At 42.2% G+C, this 20,476-nt stretch overlaps 1 protein-coding gene across 9 annotated transcripts in view; it reads right to left on the bottom strand.

Moving 5' to 3' along the window:
- Positions 1-3,802: 3,802 nt before the first annotated feature.
- eml1 (EMAP like 1) overlaps positions 3,803-20,476 on the bottom strand; it is a 231,638-nt gene continuing 214,964 nt past the window's right edge. For 8 of the 9 annotated variants that reach the window (XM_072270357.1, XM_072270332.1, XM_072270348.1 and 5 more), the window contains 3 exons: positions 18,517-18,612; positions 11,115-11,245; positions 3,803-8,330 (listed from right to left, as the gene is read on the bottom strand). In XM_072270357.1, coding sequence (XP_072126458.1) covers positions 8,205-8,330; positions 11,115-11,245; positions 18,517-18,612 — 353 coding nt within the window. In that variant the 3' untranslated portion in view covers positions 3,803-8,204. The remainder of the gene's footprint in view (positions 8,331-11,114; positions 11,246-18,516; positions 18,613-20,476) is intronic. The other variant, XR_011887510.1, reaches the window with a different exon arrangement.

Here is a 20,476-nt window from a genome sequence, read left to right as displayed (position 1 = left end):
TGGGTTGAGAGTTAGAGGACAAAAGTTTAGAGATAACATGAGGGGGAACTTCTTTACTCAGAGAATGGTAGCTGTGTGGAATAAGCTTCCAGCAGAAGTGGTTGAGGCAGGTTCTATACTGTCATTTAAAGTTAAATTGGATAGATATATGGACAGGAAAGGAATGGAGGGTTATGGGCTGAGTGCAGGTCGGTGGGACTAGGAAAGGGTAAGAGTTCGGCACGGACTAGAAGGGCCGAGATGGCCTGTTTCTGTGCTGTAATTGTTATATGGTTATATGGTTATACCCCTCCATCCAGGTACTGCCCAGACAGCTCTGGTGGCAACTTGTTCCAAACTCTCACCACCCTCTAAGTGAAGAAGTTCCATCTCATGTTCGCTTAAACGTTTTACTTTCATTTTTAACGCATCGCCTCTAGTTCTAGCCTCACCCAACCTTGGTGAAAAAGCCTGCTTGCATTTACCCTACCTACTCCTCTCATAGTTTTATATACCTCTATCAAATCTCCCCTCATTCTCCTACACTCTAGTAAGGAATAAAGTCCTGAACTATTCAACCTTTCCCTATAACTCCAGCGCTCAAATCCTGGCAGCATCCTTGTAAATTTTATCTGTACTCTTTCAATCTTATTTCTGTAGGTAGGAGAACCAGAACTGCACGCAATACTACAAATTGGGCTTCACCAATGTCTTATACAACTTCAGCAGATTCCTCTGTACTTCCACACTCCTCAGTGTTCTACCATTCACAGTTTAAGACCTATCCTGGTTTGTCCTCCTGAAATGCAATGCCTTATGCTTGTCTGCATTAAATTCTACCTGCTGTTTTTCAGCTCATTTTTCCAGCTGGTCCAGATCCCACTGCAAACTTTGATAGTCTTCCTCGCTGTCCACTATGCCCCTAACCTTGGTATCATCTTGATCCAGTTAACCACATCATCATCCAGACGGTTGATATAGATGACAAACAACAACAGACTCAGCGCCAATTGCTGTGGCACACTACTAGTCAAAGGCCTGCAGTCAGAGAGGCAACCATCCACTACCACTCTCTGGTTTCTCCCACAAAGCCAATGTCTAATCCAATTTACTATCTCATCCTGAATGCCAAGCAATGGAACCTTCTTGACCAACCTCCCATGTGGGACCTTGTCAAAGGCCTTGCTAAAGTCCATGTAGGCAACATCCACTGCCATGTTTTGACCAGCTTTCCTGGGAACTTCTTCAAAAAACTCTATAAGATTGGTTAGGGATGACCTACCATGCAGAAAGCCATGCTGACTCTCACTAATCGGTCCCCATCTATCCAAATACTTATATATCTGGTCCATTGGAATACCTTCCAATACTTTACCCACTACTGACATCAGGCTCACTGGGCTATAATTCCCCAATTTATTCTTAGAGTCTTTGCTTAGAAATGGAACAACATCAGCTATCCTCCAATCCTCCAGTACCTTTTGCTGAGGACATTTCAAACCTCAGAAGAATCAGAATCAGGTTTATTATCACCGGCCTGTGTCGTGAAATTTGTTAACTGAGCAGCAGCATTCACTGCAACACATAATATAGAGGAAGAAAAACAAACAAACAAACAAATAAATAAATCAATTACAGTCTATGTATATTGAATAGATCAAAAATCATGCAAAAACAGAAATAATATCTACTAATAAAGTGAGGTAGTGTTCACGGGTTCAACATCTGTTTAGGAATCGGATGGCAGAGGGGAAGAAACTGTTCCTGAACCACTGAGTGTGTGCCTTCAGGCTTCTGTACCTTCTACCCGGTGGTAACAGTGAGAAAAGGGCATGCCCTGGGTGCTGGGGGTCCTTAATAACGGACGCTGCCTTTCTGAGACACCTCATCCTGAAGTTATCCTAGGTATTTTGTAGGCTAGTACCCGAGATGGGAGCCGACTAAATTTACAACCCTCTGCAACTTCTTTTGGTCCTGTGCAGTAGCCCCCCCACCACCCCCCCCTACCAGACAGTGATGCAGCCTGTTGGAATGCTAGGGCCCCTGCAATTTCTGCATTAGCCTCGCACAAGGTCTAAAAGAACACCTTGTCAAAAACTGGGGATTTATCCACCCTAACTTGCATCAAGACAGCAAACACCTCCTCCTTTGTAATCTGTATAGGGTCAGACCTTACTGATGTGTTGCCTCACTTCTATGGACTCTGTGTCCAGCTTGTGAGCAAATACAGATGCAAAACACAGAGGCATATATGACACAAATAAGACAGAAAGCACATATAAGATATCAGGAAAATACAGTCACACGAAAAGCATATATTCCAAGACACTGAGTCCATGATTGTCGCAGCAGTCTGCAGTCAAACACAATACAGATTGTCTTCTGGTGAGTGAAGAGTGGGGGCAGCTCTGACACCAGCTTGGACACACCACCTCCAGTGGAACGCACCGTCTCCAACACCTCTCCCTCAGGCAGCTGTAAACAGGCGACACTGCGGCTTGGGGCCCAGCCCTTGCTGCGACCAAAGCCACGCAGCTCCCCTGCCACCTGCCAATAGATTCGTGGATCAGGCCTGCAGTATTCCACCTTACCAATGTCCAGCAGGGTCTTGAATCACAAGAGAAGTGACTAAGATGATCACTCGCTGTTAAACTGCCCACTGCCTTTGTGCACCAACTCCTCCGACACCTCCCTTATCAAGCAGCAGCATGATCCTCACCAAGTCCAGCTCCTTTAGTTTCTCCACCAATGAGCAATCTCTATGTATTGATTAAGGAAACTTTCCTGAACACTTTTGACAAACTCTATCCTGGTCAATATGTGGAAAATTCATATCACCTACTTCTTACAACATTCTGTGATCTCTCTGCAAATTTGCTCTTCTAAATTTTGCTGATGATTTGGTGATTGGGGTCCCCAACCTTTTTTGCACTGCGGGACCAGTTTAATATTGACAATATTCTTGCGGACTGGCACCAACTCCTTAGCCATGTGTTAAACTGTACGATCTTCCTATTTCTAGCCTAACTAGTACTTGGCATGGGTAGCAACCCTGAGAACACAACCCTAGTGGTTCTGTCCTTTAACGTAGCTCCTAACTCCCTAAACTTGCTTTGCAGGATTTCATCACCATTCCTACCTGTGTCATTGATACCTACATGGAACATGATCTCTGGCTGCTCACCCTCCCATTTAAGAGTGCTGTGGTCTTGATCCAAGGTGCTCCCGACCCTGGTACTCAGGAGGCAACATATCATCCAGAAATCTCTTTCTCGCCAACAGAACCTCCTGTCTGGTCCCCTAACATTGAATTCCCCTTTCCCCATCCTGATGGCCACCCAGTTACTTGAGTCATGCATCTTGGGAGTATCATCTGCCAATCCAGCCTGCAGCCTTCCGAATGTCCAGTGTTCATCCAGCTTCAGCTCCAGTTCCTTAGCCTGGTCTGTAAGAGACTGCAGCGGGATGCACCTCATGCAGGTGCGGTCATCAGAAACTCTGGAGGTCTCCCTGCTTTCCCACATCCCGCAAGAGGAACATTCCACTATTCTGTCTGACATCCCCACCTCTTTAAGTGTGAATGAGAAAAAAAGAAAGAAATTAAATTTTTAAAAATCTACAGAAGATCTTCTCTTGCTTACTCCTTAAATTTCGCAATTAAAATATATGAACCCTAATTAGAGAACTTTAAGAAGAAAAGACACCATTTTCAACATCATTTTCGGGTTAACCTTTATTTCAGTGATATAATTCATAATAAATTATAAAAACCAAAATCATAATATGAACAAACTGTTGTAAAATATAAATAATTTGTTAAAAATACTTGTTTTTCAGAAATGCTTGAAACACTAATATGGTGTAAATTGTAAATAATTTAGTGCATCACAGATTATTTTAAAATATGCTAGACACGTTTAAACATTGGCAAAAGCCAGAAATAACAATTTACCTACTGAGTTAATGCTTTGGTTTTAATTTAATTTAATTTAATTTTACAATTTCATGAAGATAAGTCTCTGCTTTTAGTGTGTTCATATTTGCCAGGTCAGTGAACTGGCACGTTCAGATTGAGGAAATCATTAAACAGGTGTTTGTCTTTCATTTAATGGACAAACTAATTGATTCCTGAAGGTGAAGGCTTTCGGGAATACAGTCCAAATCAAACTGAACCTGGATTATTTCCACAACTTTAGATATTTTGATCTTACATTACAAACTAAACTTTGCTCAGTTCATCTTATTTCAGAGTAATTTGAGAAAGCAAAATTCACAGAAATTTTACATATTGGTTTATAATTTCTCCGGTGTCTACCATCTGAAGCTGGAACTAGAGAATCAAATATTTTTAATCAGTAGGCATTTGGCTTTCAGTAAAGTATATATTGAAATCTCATTGATTTATCATGAAGGGACGAGGAAGGCTGCGGCAGGAGGCAACCTATTACAGTTATGCTGGGGGGGGGGGATACATTTGTAAGGTTTTTCAGTGAAGATGATGGCAAACACAGTGTGATCATGACACCTTCATCTGATGTTATAGAGAAAGGTTGTACATGTCAAAAATGCACAGTCACAAGTTTGATGATGGGAGATGCGTGGGAGTGAAGTGCAGAATTCCAGGAAGCCTTGTCTTTTCCATTCCTTTTAACACCACGATTAAAATCATGATTCCACTAATATTCTGGATTTAGCCAACCGAATATCTAGATAAATGGAAAACATTTCACTAAAACTTTATCACACGTACCCATCTACATTCAGAAGTCTCCTCAATAAGGCCATTCTTCCCTGATGTTTTCTAAAAATTTCTTGATGTCTTAAACACTTTAGCTCTTTGGGAGCTGCTGCTAGTAAAGTGACAATCTCCTTTGTTTCTGAACCTCAGACATTAAGTTGGACTGTCCCTTGGAAGTGTTTGGTCTCTGTCCATCTGTTCATACCATGCAGTTTCTAACATCGTAGTGTCTGCATTGCCATATGTTCACATTTTTTCACGTTGGTCCCAGGTGTTCCATTCAGCTCTTTTACCTACGAAACCAGCTCAGTAATATTGTCCTAACTTCACCCTCCTTCATCAAGTGGACGCTAAATCAAAATAATTTACAATCTCCATCTGAGCATAACTTACGGCCGTCTTACATCAGCAAGTTAAAATTGTTACTATTAGAAACAGAGTAGCAAACATTGTTTTTATTTACCAAGCATTGGAACGTTCAGCTTTCAGTTAAGAGTATATAATAGATCACTTATTGTATTGTTGCAAAAGCTGAATGGCCCAAATAATTGCAAATTTCACCCAACAGCACGTATAAAGGAAAATCAAAGACAGCGGACCTGTGGTTTCAAAGTAAATGCACTGTAATATTCAAGGTTTTCCTAGTGGGTTTAGTGGAGGCTTTAAGATCTCCAATCTCTAATGCTTCTCTTTCCCTATCCTCCTTTACTCCAAGTTTTCTCTCTTTCCAGCTCTCCATCGACTAATTTTGCCCATGTGCCGATCCATTTACCAGTCTCCTTTGCTTCTGGTATCAAGCATGGCCTTGTATTCTTCAGCAGTGTCAAAAGCAATACTGTCAATAGACAGAATGTCCCATAGTGCTTCTCAGAAGTCACTCAGATATTGGGGTAAGCATTTGGTCATTGAGGCATGTTTTAAAGGAAAGACATGGAAATGGAAGTGGCATTTAGGGAGGGGATTCCAGATATCAGGGATACAACAGTGAACCTCAGGGAAACCCAAAGGGATAACATTGGAAAATGTGGATGGTTCAGCGTGTTGAAGGGTTTAATGACATTACAGAACGATGGAAAGAAGGGATTAAGGAGGGATTTGAAAATATGTTTACAATTTTTCAAAATGAGGCAGAATTTACCCAGCATTTTAAACCTGTGAGCACAGGAGTGTTAAACTTCAGGTGAGTCTTGACACAGGGGGGTAGAATTTTGGATTTAAAATTTGCAGAGAGTAGAGGAAGGGAATGCAGTTAGAACGCTGTTAGAAAAAATACTTTTAAAAGTAAAAAAATTTACAAATGAGGTGTAGAATATTAAATGAGCGTTTGCAGGTGTGGGGTTGCGCCGATATAGAAGTGAAAACAGTGCTGTTGATTATCTGGAGTGCAGAGAAGGCCCCTCAGGACCTTTGAGTCATATCACCCCAGCAACCCCCAACAATCCCGATTTACCCCTAACCTAATCACAGCAAATTTACAATGACCAATTAACCTACCTGGCACGTCTTTGGACTGTGGGAGGAAACCAGAACACCCGGGGAAAGTCCCCGCATTCCAAGGGAAGGACGTTCAGAGACTCCTTGCAGAGGACTCCAGAATTGAACTCTGAACTCCGATGACCCAGGGTGTAGCTGTGTCGCGCTGTTAAGCTATTATGGCGCCCACCAGTCGCTGTTCATAAAAAAAAAAAAATTTGTATCTCCTGATTCCTTGCACCTACCAGCTGAATCCAACTTCACCTTCTCTCGAATGTCCTGGATTACTTTGCTCCTTTGTAATATGATCTCATGGCCGGGACCATTCCCTGAATGAAACCTCTTGATTGACTTTCCATTCTTCCTATCACAATAGGATTGCATTAGTCACTGAATAAGAAATATCATGTTTGCAACCATATCGTTACCTTACTGCCTCTGATGTTGTTAATCCTACACTCTTATTAAGCACTTATGGGGAAAAATGTCCTTTGGCTGTACTGCAGTGCTCTATGACTGATTATCGTGACCTCCCATTATACCTTCGGGGGAAGATAAGACACTCCCTGGCGTACCTGCGTAAATCACTGCATCACATCCCTAAAGCTCATTTACATCGATGGAGTCTGGAGAAATACCACTGAAATTTTATCCTCTCTTTTCCACAGCCCCCTTCCTATCCAATCCTCTCTAATATATGAGAGCATATTGTCTCAAATGGCTTCTGCTTGCATCCTCACGTGGTTATCATCTCCATTATGTGGAGGTCACTTCCTGCCTTTTTTCTGACAAGTTCAATATAGGGTGTAAATAAGATGCTCATTTGATTAACTTGCTGTATGTTCGATAGCTATTTTTGCATATATTTGCAAAATATGCAAATTCACAAGCAATAAATCTTTAAACTGAAATTATTTATCCTGTGTAGGTTAGAAAAGTGCAGACACCTACTCACAATGGTACCTTTCAGCAATTTTGATTTATTGATGAAGATTCACAGAACAGGCTTTTGAATTTTAGTGTTGAAAGAATGTACCAATAAGTTTCATTTAAAAAAAAATCTCTACATACATTTCAAATGTAAACTGCATGTTCTGATTTTGCTGAAAGTGTGAGCTGTTTCGCCAGCTCTGTTTAAACCCCTGCCTGCATTTTTCCTTGCAAGCCGTCAGCTTTGTTTACAATGGGGAAATTTCCATGCACACAGCATACTCCTAGGGAGGGAATGGGGTGAGGGCAGAGGAGGAGTAGACGTTGCACACTCGTAGAAGTGTAGGCTCGTTCTCTCTGTCTCTGCAAGCTTAGAGTGCATGAGTTATAGGTTCTGCAAATAAATTATTGTGTTTATCTGACTGTGGCTCCTTTTAGGTGTGGACATGGGGGTGGGGGTGGGGGGAAGAAAATACATAGCAGCTTGCACCAATGTGACAACCGAATGTCAAGCTTCCCCATGCTTTAGTAACAGATTAACAATTAGATACAAAATGCAACATAGGTTTAAGACACATTATACAGTATTCCAGCATCTGCAGAACCTCTTGTGTTTACATTATACAGTATGTTTACTAAAGACTTGTCTATACAGGAAATTTAGTGCATACAGTATCAATAGTAAACAATTTATTACAGCTTATTCTCACCAATTAAAAAGAAAGTTTGTAGTCACAGACATTATGTTGGAGTAACTGCATGAACAATACTGCACATTAGCATAGGCATACCCTCACTTCACTACATAGAAATATATTGGAGCCCAGAGACAGCAGGATCAACTCTGTTTTCTGGAATACAGTCATTAGCACACCATGCACCAGTAACCTTGCAGAGGCTTGATTTTCCTGAGGTTTAAGTAAAATCTTTGACATTTAGCAGAAATGTCAAATCAAGGGCTGTAAAAGTGCAGGAACTTCTCTTATTTTTTGTTAGCTGCAGTTTTAACATCTGGCAAATATTATTCCGTATTTGTTACATTTGCTCTGAAGTCCAAAAGTAAATTTCAGGACAGAAGGTCAATTTAAATGACTTTCCACTGCATGACACTCATATCCTTCCCACCAGTGGAGATTAGCTGACTGTCATCGTACAGGAAGCTCACACCGGTCACATGACTGCTGTGTCCTCCGTATGTGTGGCCTGGAGCCTGCAAATTAAACAAAAAGTCTTTTTTTTTCTGTTTGATTTTCATACTGTAAGCACGCATGTGCAATTACGAAGAAAGCACCACACGCCCCTACTTCCTCAAGAGTTTGTCAAAGTTTTAGATGTCATTCCAATCTTCGTAAACTCCTATAGATTCATGGTGGAGAGCATATTGACTGGCAACATCACCGCCTGGTATGGAAACACCAATGCCTTTGAACAGAAAACCCTACCGCCCATCCATCACGGGTAAAGCTCTCCCCACCACTGAGCACATCTACACGGAGCATTGTTGCAGGAAAGCAGCATCCATCGTCAACAACCCCCACCACCCAGGTGATGCTTTCTTCTCGCTGCTGCCAACAGACAGAAGGAAGGTACAGGAGCCTCAGGAGTCACATCATCAAGTTCAGGAACAGTTATTACCCCTCAGTCATCGGGCTCTTGAACCAAAGAGGATAACTTCAACTTCAATCGCACCATCACTGAAGTGTTCCCTCAACCTATGGACTCACTTTCAAGGACTCTTCATCTCATGTTCTCAACATTTATTGCTTATATTTCTTCTTTATTTTTGTATTTACACACTGGTTGTACACCCAGTTGTGCCATATTGGGTTTATTGAGTATGCCCGCAAGAAAATGAATCGCAGGATTGTATGTGGTAACACATATGTACTTTGATAATAAATTTACTTTGAACTGTGTATCAGATATACAGATAAAGGAACTTGTTACCTCAGTTGTGTATCACCATTTAGGGACAAGCTGTGATCAAGACCAAACTTATTTCAGACCTGAACAGATTTATTTCAATTAAAGTTGCACACAGCTTTTGATAATTCTACCCTGAGGACAGTCCTTCATATATTCAGAAAATCTCTCCATCAAACACACACAACAACAACATCCACCACACGTCGCTCCAAGAAGGTATGCCAACCCTAACTGAACACATTCCTGAAGGCTTAATTATACGATGGGAGGTCACAAGACCTCGCTCACGTGAGAATTGTCTGCAGTCTGCAAAATGCCATTATGTTTATTTCATAAAGTTGCGCTGTATGTGTTAAGCATTTTCCATTGACCAATCTGAGAAACTCTTGTTATCTACACTCAGCAGATACTTATTAGATACTCCCTATACTTAAAAACGTGGCCACTGAGTGCACGTACATAGTGTACATGCTCTTCTGCTGTTGTTGCCTACCCACTTCAAGGTTCACTGTGTTGTGTGTTGAGAGAGGACCTTCTGCACATCACTGCTGAAACATGTGGTTATCTTAATTACTTCCTGTCAGCTTGAACCAGTTTGGTCACTGTCTTCTGACCTTGCTCATTACAAGGCGTTTTTGCCCACAGAACTGCGGCTTACAGGCTGTATCTGGTTTATCGCACCATTCTCTGTAAACTCTAGAGAATGCCGTGCATGAAAATCCCAGGAGGTCAGCAATTTCTGAGATACTAAAATAAGCAAATCTGGCACCAGTAATCACTCCATGGTCAAATCTTTCCTCACTATCTGTCACATTTATCACTATTCACTGCTGTCCATTCAGAAGGTACAAAGACCAAACTATTTGATTAATTCTTGGCCTTGGGCACAAAGAGCATACGACCTGCTCCTTTACAACATCTCTCTTTAAATCAACAGTGCTCATTTCAAAACCACCTCCAATCCCTGTTTCAAAGTACTTTTGAAGCCATAGCTCTTCAGAAATAATGTAAAATGCACAAACATATATTGGAAAAGAACTGCCAACTTGGAAAAGCAGTAGACAAAGAAAGAAGTACAATGGAGAAGAGAATTAAAGTTTCACAGACTACAGAGTGGAACTGCCCCTAAATACTCACACTTCCAGCAAAGTACTCCAGAAAATTACAGTTTTGGCTGTGATGCATTTCCTGGAGCACCTGGTTTATCTTTAAGAGGTAAACTGTCCCTGATTACCAAGAGCTATGAACGGGGGCAGGATCTCTCTACATCAGATGATCTGAGTCTCACCTGGGACTCGGCACGTGGCTGAGTTACTGAAGGTGTGGTCAACTGCAGAGGAGTTGGTGACCCTTCTCACAAATGCTAGAACTACATACCCATCAGCTTAGTCAGCAGTGGAGAGGTGCCTGTACATGTATATTTGAGCTATATGTTCCATGCTGATGGGGTATCCTATAGAGGCCCCGTGAACTCTGGCAGGGGTGGTCCTGTTTTAACAGACAGCACTGTAATTCATGTTTTGTAATCCTTATTCATTTTTTAAAAATACTGTGTATCTAATACAGTATGTTCCCTTTCGAAATCAATACAGCACACGTTAGAGGACGGTTCGACCGTGGGCACAATCTTACTGGTTTGGAGCAGCTAGACAACAGCAAAATATACGTCAAGCTGCTGCTTATTGATACAGCTTGGCACTCAGAACGTGGTTGGTCTTCAGGGCAAAGGGGAAGCAAAACTTCTCTGCTCAGAGGAGACTTGGAACTCTCCACTTCAAGGACTGGGATGCTCAATCTGGGACTATATTTTTGGCTGAGACTGAAATAATTTAGAACTTGTTGGAAATCAGAGGGGAATTTAGGGGTGAAGTCAGCAACTTGCCATGATCTTATTGGATGAAGTGGATTGGTGCAGTTATGCAACCTACTCTTCCTGCTTCTACTTCTTATGTGCATGAGCGTCATGGAATAAGACTCAAACAACAGTGGCAAAGTTTTATAGAGGACGGAGAAAGTCTTAAAGGACAGGTAAACATTAAAAAAGGACCATGAATAACTCAGGTCATACCCTGGCCTGTGAACATGGACATGAAAACAGATGTACTTTGCCAAAGTCATCGCCTGTAGATAGAAGTTTTTTATCATTGGATCTGCACACGGCATTGATGTCTGTTCCATCTGATCCCTCAGGCCAAACTCCTGCAATATAAAAGGTACATATTATCTGCATTCAACTACAAGGAAATCATTGGCAGTTAGAATAGTGATGGGAAATTCAACTTCACATTTGGTAGCATCTATAGAAATAAATAAACAGTTGATGATTTGGGCCAAGACCCTTCTTCAGGACTGGAAAGGAAGGGGGAAGACACCAGAATAAAAAGGTGGGGTGAGGGGAAGGAGGCTAGCTAGAAGGTGATAGTGAAGCCAGGTGGGTGGGAATTGTAAAGGGCTGGGGAACAAGAAATCTGATAGGAGAGGAGAGTGGACCATGGGAGAAAGTGAAGGATAAGGGGTGCTGGGGGAGGTGGTAGGCGGGTGAGGAGAAGAGGCAAGAGGCTAGAGTGGGGGACAGAAGAAGGATGGGAGAGGAGGAAAAAGATTTCCCAGAAGGACAAATCAATGTTCATACCATCAGGTTGTAGGCTACCCTATATGGAATGTGAAGTGTTGCACCCTGAGAATTACCTCATCATGGCAAGAAGAGGCCATGGATCAACATGTTGGAATGGAAATGAGGATAGAGATTAAAATGGCTGGCCACAGAGAAACTCCGCTTTTTGCGGAAGCGCATGATGAAGTGATTCCCCTTTTTACACTGGGATGCACAAATGTAGAGGAGGTCACATCGGGAGCACCAGACACAATTGATGACCCCAACAGATTCACATGTGAAGTGTTGCCTCATATAGAAAGACTGCCTGGGGCCTTGAATGGAGGTAAGGGAGAAGGTAAGTGGGCAGGTCGCTTGCAGGGAAACGTGCCAGGAGGGAGATTAGTGGGGAGAGACAAATGAACAAGGGAATCATGGAGAGTGCGATCCCTGCAAAAGCAGAGAGTGGGAGTAAGGGTGGATAAAGATGAGTTTGGTGGTAGGATCCTGTTGAAGATAGCAGAAATTACAGATCAATGATGTGTTGGATGTGGAGGCTCCTGGAGTGGTAGGCGAGGACAAGAGGAACTCTATCCCTGTTAAGGCAGTGGAAAGATTGAGTCGGTGCAGATGTCTGGGAAATGGAGACGTGGGTGAGGAAAACATCAATGATCGAGAAAGGGGAACCCTATTCTTTCAAGAAAGAGGACATCCCTGATGTCCTGAAAAGGGAAGATGCGGTGGAGATGAAGGAACTGAGAAAAGGGAATAGCAATTTTACAGGAGACAGGGTGGGAAAAAGTATAGTGAAGATAGTCATGGGAAACAGTAGGTTTATAAAAGATGTCAATAGATAGTTTGTCTCCAGAGATGGAGACAGAGAGATCAAGAAAGGGAAGAGGGGTGCCAGAAATGAACCAAGTGAATTTAAGGGCAGGGTGAAAGATGGAGGCAAAGTTGATGAAATTGAACAGCTCAGCATGGGTGCATAAAGCAGCACCAATGCAGCCATCGATGTAGCGCAGGGTGAGTTGTGGAGCATTACCAGGGAAGGCTGGGAACATGGACTGTTCTACATAGCCAGTGAAAAGCTGTTTTCCAAAATGGAAATCAGGTGAAAGGCTATCATTTTCCAGAAATACAGAATCAAAGAGGGAAAGTGTTAAATAATAGAATATTCCAAAGACAAAATACAGCTTAAAAACTCTGAATAGTGCCAAGATTTTTATACTCTACTTGCTAAATAAAATAGATTCTACTTTTGAATTCCTCTTCAAACTTCATAGTTTTTATTCATATACACCTGATGTTTGTGTTTCACTCCCCTGTCCCATGGGTTTTTGGATTTCTTCTTTGTGTTCTGGACTATATTTCGCAATTCAGTTTGTAGGCAATACAAGAACCTTGTATTCTGCCTTACCCAACACTACTCAAACAATGGTAAAGAAAAATAAACGTAAAATTGAACAGAAGATTTTGTTAATTATTCAAAGGATCTGGGTATCAAAAGCAAGGCTAAAATTTATTGTCCATCCCCAAATGTCCCTGAGAAGGTGTTGCTGAGTCAGTTCCTTGAATACTCCAAACCTTCTAGCATTTTTTTCACATTTTCTCCTTTTGACACAGCATTGGTGATACAACTGAGTGGCCTGCAGGTCATTTCAGAGGGTGCTTGGGAATCAATCATACAGGTAAAGTCACACATTGGACAGACCAAACAGGTCTCCCTGAAAGACATTAGAGTACCTGATTACAAACAAAAAAAAATCTGCAGATGCTGAAAATTAAAGTAATACACACAAAATGCTGGAGGAACTCAGCAGGCCAGGCAGCATCTGTGGAAAAGGGTAAACAGTTGACATTTTGCACCGAGACCCTTCATCAGGACATCAGAGGGTTTTTACAACAATTAGGTAGGTTTCTTTTTGGACATTATTACTAAAACTGGTTGATATTTTTCCCAAATTCTAGATATTAATCTGAATTTAAATTCCATAGCAGCCACAATGAGTTTCGAATCTGAACTCATGGGATTATTAGCCCTGTCCCCTGGTTTACCAATCTGATAATTTAACACCTGCAGCATCACCATGCTCCATCTCACTTTTGAATGGTGGTTACAATATCTTTGTAGAGATTAAGGAGCTATTATTGGTGGTCAATGGCAAAGCCAATGTTTAATGTTCTTTGAACTGTTCTTTGATTTGCTTGGCCATTTCTGAGAATAGCCAACCACATTGGTAGGTCTGGAATAAGTTATAGGCCAGACCAGCTTTTTACCCCAAATATATTTAAATATTTGAATTTGATCCTTCATCTGTCTTTGTTTGTTCAAATTCTGCGTCTGGATCTAGTTCTAATCCAGCGATTTAACATCTATTAGTTACTTAGTTCTAGTTTTGTTGTCATGGGTGAGGACAATGAGATTGCAGTGCTGCTTCATTCAGTGCAAAGCAGCAAATTGGCAATTCAATTACTAAAAAGACAATGATGAGATTTTCAATAATGTCTGAGTTATTTAAATTAAAAAACAAACAACTCTAAAATAGGGCATTGTTCAGATGCACAACAGCCCTGGCAAAAAACTGCTTTTCAGTCTGGATGTCCATGCAGAGATATTTCTGTGTCCCTGCTGGATGGTGAGAGATTGACCAGGTGATTGCTGCAGTGGGATGAGTCCATCACGATGTTGTGACCCCGCCACAGACACTGTGAGTTGTAGATGGTCTCTATACCTGGTTGTTGTGTCCCAATGATATTCTGTGGAGTGCTGAGCTTTTTGGTCGATCTTGTTGCAGCTGGTGTACTATACTGTCATACAGTAGGTCAGTATGCTCTCAGTTATACAACAACGAAGGTTACCAGCAACTTTTGGGGCAGATTTGCTCTCTGTAAACTCCTAAGATAGTACAGGTGCTGCTGAGCTTTCCCTATTATAAACAAAGTTTTGGTGGTCCAAGAGAGTTCTTCTGTGATGTGCACTCCCAAGAACTTCATGCTGAAGAACATCTCCACTGCTTCACCATTTATGACCAGTGGAGTTTGTTCATACCTTCTGATTTACTGAAAACGACAGTTGTTTTATTTGATGTTGAGTGAAATGTTATGGTTATTGCACCATTCAGACAGTTTCTGCACCTCTTCTCTGTATGCTGTTTTGTTATTTGTAATTAATCCATTTACTGTGGCGTTGTCTGCAAATTTGATGATGGAGTTGGTGACATGACAGGGGCACAGTCTTGGGTGAAAAGAGTGTAAAGGACTGGGCTCAGTACACATCCCTGCAGTGCACTGGTGTTCAGGGTCAGGGAGGTTGATGTGTACTTACCCAGTCTGACTATATGGGTGCAATTGTGAAGGAAGTCCAGAATCCAGTTGCAAATTGATGTATTGAGTGCCATTCTGTGTAGTTTAATGGTTAACTTGTTGGGGAGTATGGTGTTGAAGACAGAACTTAGTAGATTAGGCATAGGTGTCCTTATGTTGCAGGTGTTCCGGTACGATTTGGAGACAATGAAGGTGGCATCCTCGGTTGATGGGCAAAGTGGTGCTGGTCCCAAGTAGCAGTGATGGCACTCTGTGTGGGACATAACTAGCCTCTCCAGGCATTTGGCAGCTATGGGGGTGAGTGCAACCAGTCTGTTGTTGCTGAGGCTTTCTACCACCACCGACTGGGTTTGGGAATGGTGCGATGGTTGATGTTTTGAGGCATGCAGGGACCACAGCAAAGGACAGAGAGAAGTTATAGATTTCAGTAGAATCCTCTGCCAGCTGACCAGTGCAGTCTCTGAGAACCCACCTGGGTACGCCGTCTGGTCCTGCTGTTCATCATGTGTTGATACAGTGGAGAGTATGTCTCACCTCATGCTCAATCTCAGCACCATATCCTCCTCAGGTGTCAAGGCCTTCACCACTGTTCACTGTTGTCCCTCTCAGACTGAGGGAAGAAGTTATTTAGCTTGTCAGTTAGTGTAGTGTCACTGTTTGCAGGGCAGGAGATTTTTCCTTTATAGTCAGTGATAGACCTAATTCCTTCCCACATGCGTCAAGTGGTGGTGGCGTTACTGAAGTGGGTCTCTGTTGTTTGCATCTGTACTTGGCGGTTTTAATGCCTCTTTTAAGGTCTGGCCTGGCTTCGCTGTATGCTGCAGCGTCACTGGATCTGTAAGCAGCACCCCGAGCCCTGGGCAGATCCGGATTTCGCTGTTCATCCGTGTCTTCTGATTCGGGAATACGCGGATGTTTTTATTGCTGGTGACATTGTCTACACAGTACTTGACATAGTGCATGACCATGATGGTGTATTCCTCTAAGTCAGTTCCAGGTTCCAGTCTGCGCACTCGAAGCAGTCCTGAAGCTATGAGACAGCTCCTCAGACCATGCTGTCACTGACTTAGTAATTGGTTTTGCCTTCCTTATCTCTGGTCTGTAGGCTGGAATTAGAAATAGAGACAGATGATCAGACAGTCCCATGTGAGGGCATAGATGAGCCCTGCATGTGTCCACAATATTGGTGTTAACCTGGTCCAGTGTGTTTTTGCCCCTTGTGAGGCATTCCACATTCCAGTAAAATTTAGGGAATACTGTCTAACGGTTGGTTTGGTTGAACTCACTGACTACAATGAAGGTGTCGTCAGGGTAGGCAGACAGTTGCTTATTAATAATATCATGCATTTGTGCAAATGCTAACTTAGTGTTGGCTTGTGGTGGAATGTAGATTGCTGCGATGTTAACAACTGTGAGTTCTCTCAGCAGGTAGAGAGGCCTGCACTTTAGCATGAGATATTCCAGGTTGGGACAGCAGTGACTATCAATGATGACAGAGTTCGTACGCCAGCCATTGTTAACATGATTGCATAAGCCACTGCCTAATTTCTCACTGAAACCTTGGTTGTCAGCCTGGCAGGCCGTGTGGCTCGCAAACTCAGTAGCTGCATCGGGTATGTTGTGATCCGGCCAGGTTTCAGTGAAGATCCTTACGTAGCAGTCGAGTAAATTCCTTCGTGTGCTAAGTCACAGTCTGATCTCATCCAATTTATTAGCGATTGATCAGCTGTTTGCAAGGAAGACTCTCAGAAATGGGGGCTTGATCAGTGTAGCTTTTAGACTAGCACGAATCCTGGCTCGCTTACCAGACTTCTGCGTCCTCTTGTTGTGCTGTCTACAGCAGCTCCCTATTGGGGCAGTGTCCAGGCTCGCCCCGGTGTTATGGTGATCTCTGACGGTATGTGTTCTGTGAGAGTGAGCTGAGAGCCCTTAGTACACTTGGTATTGATATTCAGAAGTTCTTGTTGGCTATATTGTAGATTGGGTGTTTGTAAGGAAGGTGCTCGGAAGTGGGGCTTCAAAGGTGTAGCTTTTATCCTAGCGTGGATCCCAGTTCTCTTACTACGTTCGTGCTTTCTCTCGTTGCGCCCTGGTACCCCGAATATGTACCTCAAGTAACTGTGAATTTTGACATTCAGTTATGCACGTCTTTTTCTTGAATATTGAAACAAGTCACAACCTGCCTTGTTATATCCTTACATCTTATTGTCTGCCTGCACTACACTTTCTCTGCAACATTTTCACTCTTCACACTCTTCCCGTGAGATGGCAGTGCACCCGAATGCAGCTGCTTCTAGGGGGTCAACCAAAGGTGCTATTGTCTTTCTTTAAAACGTATTTTAAACAATTGTAGGACCTTGCTGGACATTAAGAACCTAAGGTACTGCAGATCTACCCCATCAGCAAGTTGTTCATTGGCGGAGAAACTGAAGCAGGTCGACTTGGTGCGGACTGTGGCAGAGAGGCGACAGTACGTGGAAGTGGGCAGTTTAACAGCAAGTGATCATCTTAGTTGCTTTTCTTGTGATCACAAGATCTTGTTAGACATCGGTGGTGAGGAATGCAGCAAGTCCAATTCATTGATTTATTGCTGAACAGCGTGGGCAGATGATGGGGAAGCTTCATGGCCTTGGTTGTGGCAAGGACTAGGCCTCAAACCATGGTGTCGCCTATCTGCAGCTGCCCAGAGGGAGGCATAGGAGTTGGGCAATCCACTGGAGTGCCAGGGGTAGAGTGGTGCAGTGCCTATGCTGAGGTCAGTGCTGCCCCCCAGTGTTCACTGGGCAGAAGACAAACTGTATTGTGTTTGACTGCAGACAACTGCAACGTTCATGGACTCAGGGATTTGGACTAGATATTTGTTGTGTGACTGTATTTTACTGCTGACTTATATGTGCCTGGAAACAATATGCCTTGTGCTCTGTATGACTGTTGGTACCATGACCCCAGAGAAACGCTGTTTCATTTGGCCATATTCATAGTATTCATTATGGTTGAATGACAATTAACCTTGAACTTGTACTACCTCAATGCACTGATGCAATGAAATGATCTGCATGAATGCCATGCAAAAACAAAGTTTCTCAATGTACCTCAGTACCTGTAACAATAATAAAGCAATTTAACAACTGCTTCACTGTCCCATGGGAATTTGGTAACAAAAGAAACCCAAAGTGAGTGCAACTTTGGAACTTATAGTGCAGCAGTACGTGATGGCTCTCTCCTTCCTTAGAGAGACATGATCTATCAGTTCATGGCCTTCCAAATCATCAGATAGACTACAAATCTATCATCCCTCAAATGGAATGAGTCTAAACATTTTCAAGACGGTATCATAACTCAGAATATCAACTTGGGAATACAAACTGATATTAAGAGCTTATAAGATTCCCAATCATAACAACCATGAACTCCCAGAGTCTCAGTGATCCTGCACTGCCAGAGCACCACCTTGCATTGGAAATATCTACAAAGAAAGGACTATTCCATTCAATAATACAGGTCATTAAAATTCAAAGTTCTCACATAAAATGGCAGGAATGATGCTTACCAAATACATGAAATCCTAATGTGCAGGTGTATGTGGCCCATTCAATGTCCCTGACATTTTCAACACTCACCACTTGCTTGCAGGCTGAAGGCATCCCTGATGACGAAGAGCAGAGGATTTGGCACAATGGAATGAGAATTGAAGTGAATTTTATCATTTATCATCTACGCCACAGACTTCATGCATTCACTTTGAGCCAAGAAATTACAAGATCAAGATGCTGGCCATGCTTACAGGTCGGGCATCACAATTGGTTGGTATCCTTTGTTTTACAAAATACCTTTTAAACAAATAATTCTATTGGAAAATGCCACCCAGGATCAGAACCCTACAAAAATCCAGCAGGTTTAGTAAATGATAATATTGATAAACGATGAGCACTATTTCTTTAACACTGATCTCAAAACCCTGGCTAATATATTCTGAAAATTTTCTATGTTACATGTTCAATAGAAAATATTATATGAATGCTTTGGAAAATCACATATTTTCCAGAGGTTTGCTTAACCATGACATTTTCTTTAGATACCATTAGATGTTCTAATTAAACTTCCCACTTTATTTTGTAGCTTTACTGCAGTTGCATATAATCTTTGAGTTGAGCGAAGAAACTTGGTTACATCTTATTGGTAACACTATCTGTTGTGTAAGGAGCTACCTTCTTGTGGTATCAAAGGATTTTTGTACCTTCAATAACTTATTAATATGCATTTGTGGACTTTAATAATAAAGAAGGATTTGTATAAAGTTTAGAGCATATGTCACAATGAATTTGTCTTGGGAATTCTCTGTGAGGAAACGGAGCAAGTCACTAAGATATTGCAAACATCACATTTACATTTTTGAAATATTCTTTGGCTCTATCTGATTGACCGTGAATGTATTATGGCAATGGTGTTAAATACTTTGGCTTGGCTCCCTCTGTCTCTAAACTGGTTGGCTATCTAGGGCCGCAGACCGGTACTGGGCCACAAAGCATGTGCTATCGGGCTGTGAGGAAACGATATGATTTGGCGATAGGAGTCAGCTGCACCTTTCCTCATTCCCTGTCACGGCCACTGATCAGCCATTACGCATGCGAGGTCATGACCCACGCGTCATCCATTTCAGCGCGGGAAGAAGATCAACTCCTCGAACTTGCAAATGACGGCGGGATGAAAAGTATGTTTGACATAACATCTCTGCCGGCATTCTGGATCAAAGTCAAGGCTAAATATCCTGAGATAGCCACGAAAGCACTGAAAACGTTGCTTCCATTTCCAACATATCTCTGCAATGAATGCAACGAAACTAAATTGCGGAATAGACTGGACATAAGGAACCCCTTTAGAGTATCGCTGTCTCCCATTACCCTTCGATGGGACCGTCTTGTTGCAGGAAAACGAGCCCAGGGCTCCCAATGATTCAGCGATATTGGTGCGTTGCAATGATTTTATATGTTCAAACGGGGAAAATATGTGCTGTGTGTTTAATATCCAAACGTTACTTAAAATGTTATGATACTACTGACTTACTTATATAACCATATAACAATTACAGCATGGAAACAGGCCATCTCTGCCCTTCTAGTCCGTGCCGAACACTACTCTCACCTAGTCCTGCTGACCTGCACTCAGCCCATAACCCTCCGTTCCTTTCCTGTCCATATACTTATTCAATTTTTCTTTAAATGATAATATCGAACCTGCCTCTACCACTTCTACCGGAAGTTCATTCAACATTTACTTCAAGCTCCCCTGTCCTCCCCTGATAATTGACTTACCGCCATATTCATGCGAGGAAAATATGCGCTGTGTGTTTAATATTAAATTCGTTAGATAAACCCTTTTAGAAACGAAATTGAGTGTATTAACCACTTATCACCGACATTCCGGTCATGATTAACACCTTCCCCCCACCCCCCCCGAACAGAATCGCCAAAAAGGATTTGCCGAGAAAAAAAATTGGCAGGTCACGACGC

This window comes from Mobula birostris, chromosome 1, assembly GCF_030028105.1.
Source record: "Mobula birostris isolate sMobBir1 chromosome 1, sMobBir1.hap1, whole genome shotgun sequence".
Classification (NCBI taxonomy): domain Eukaryota; kingdom Metazoa; phylum Chordata; class Chondrichthyes; order Myliobatiformes; family Myliobatidae; genus Mobula; species Mobula birostris.
This window is presented reverse-complemented; position numbering and strand designations above follow the sequence as displayed.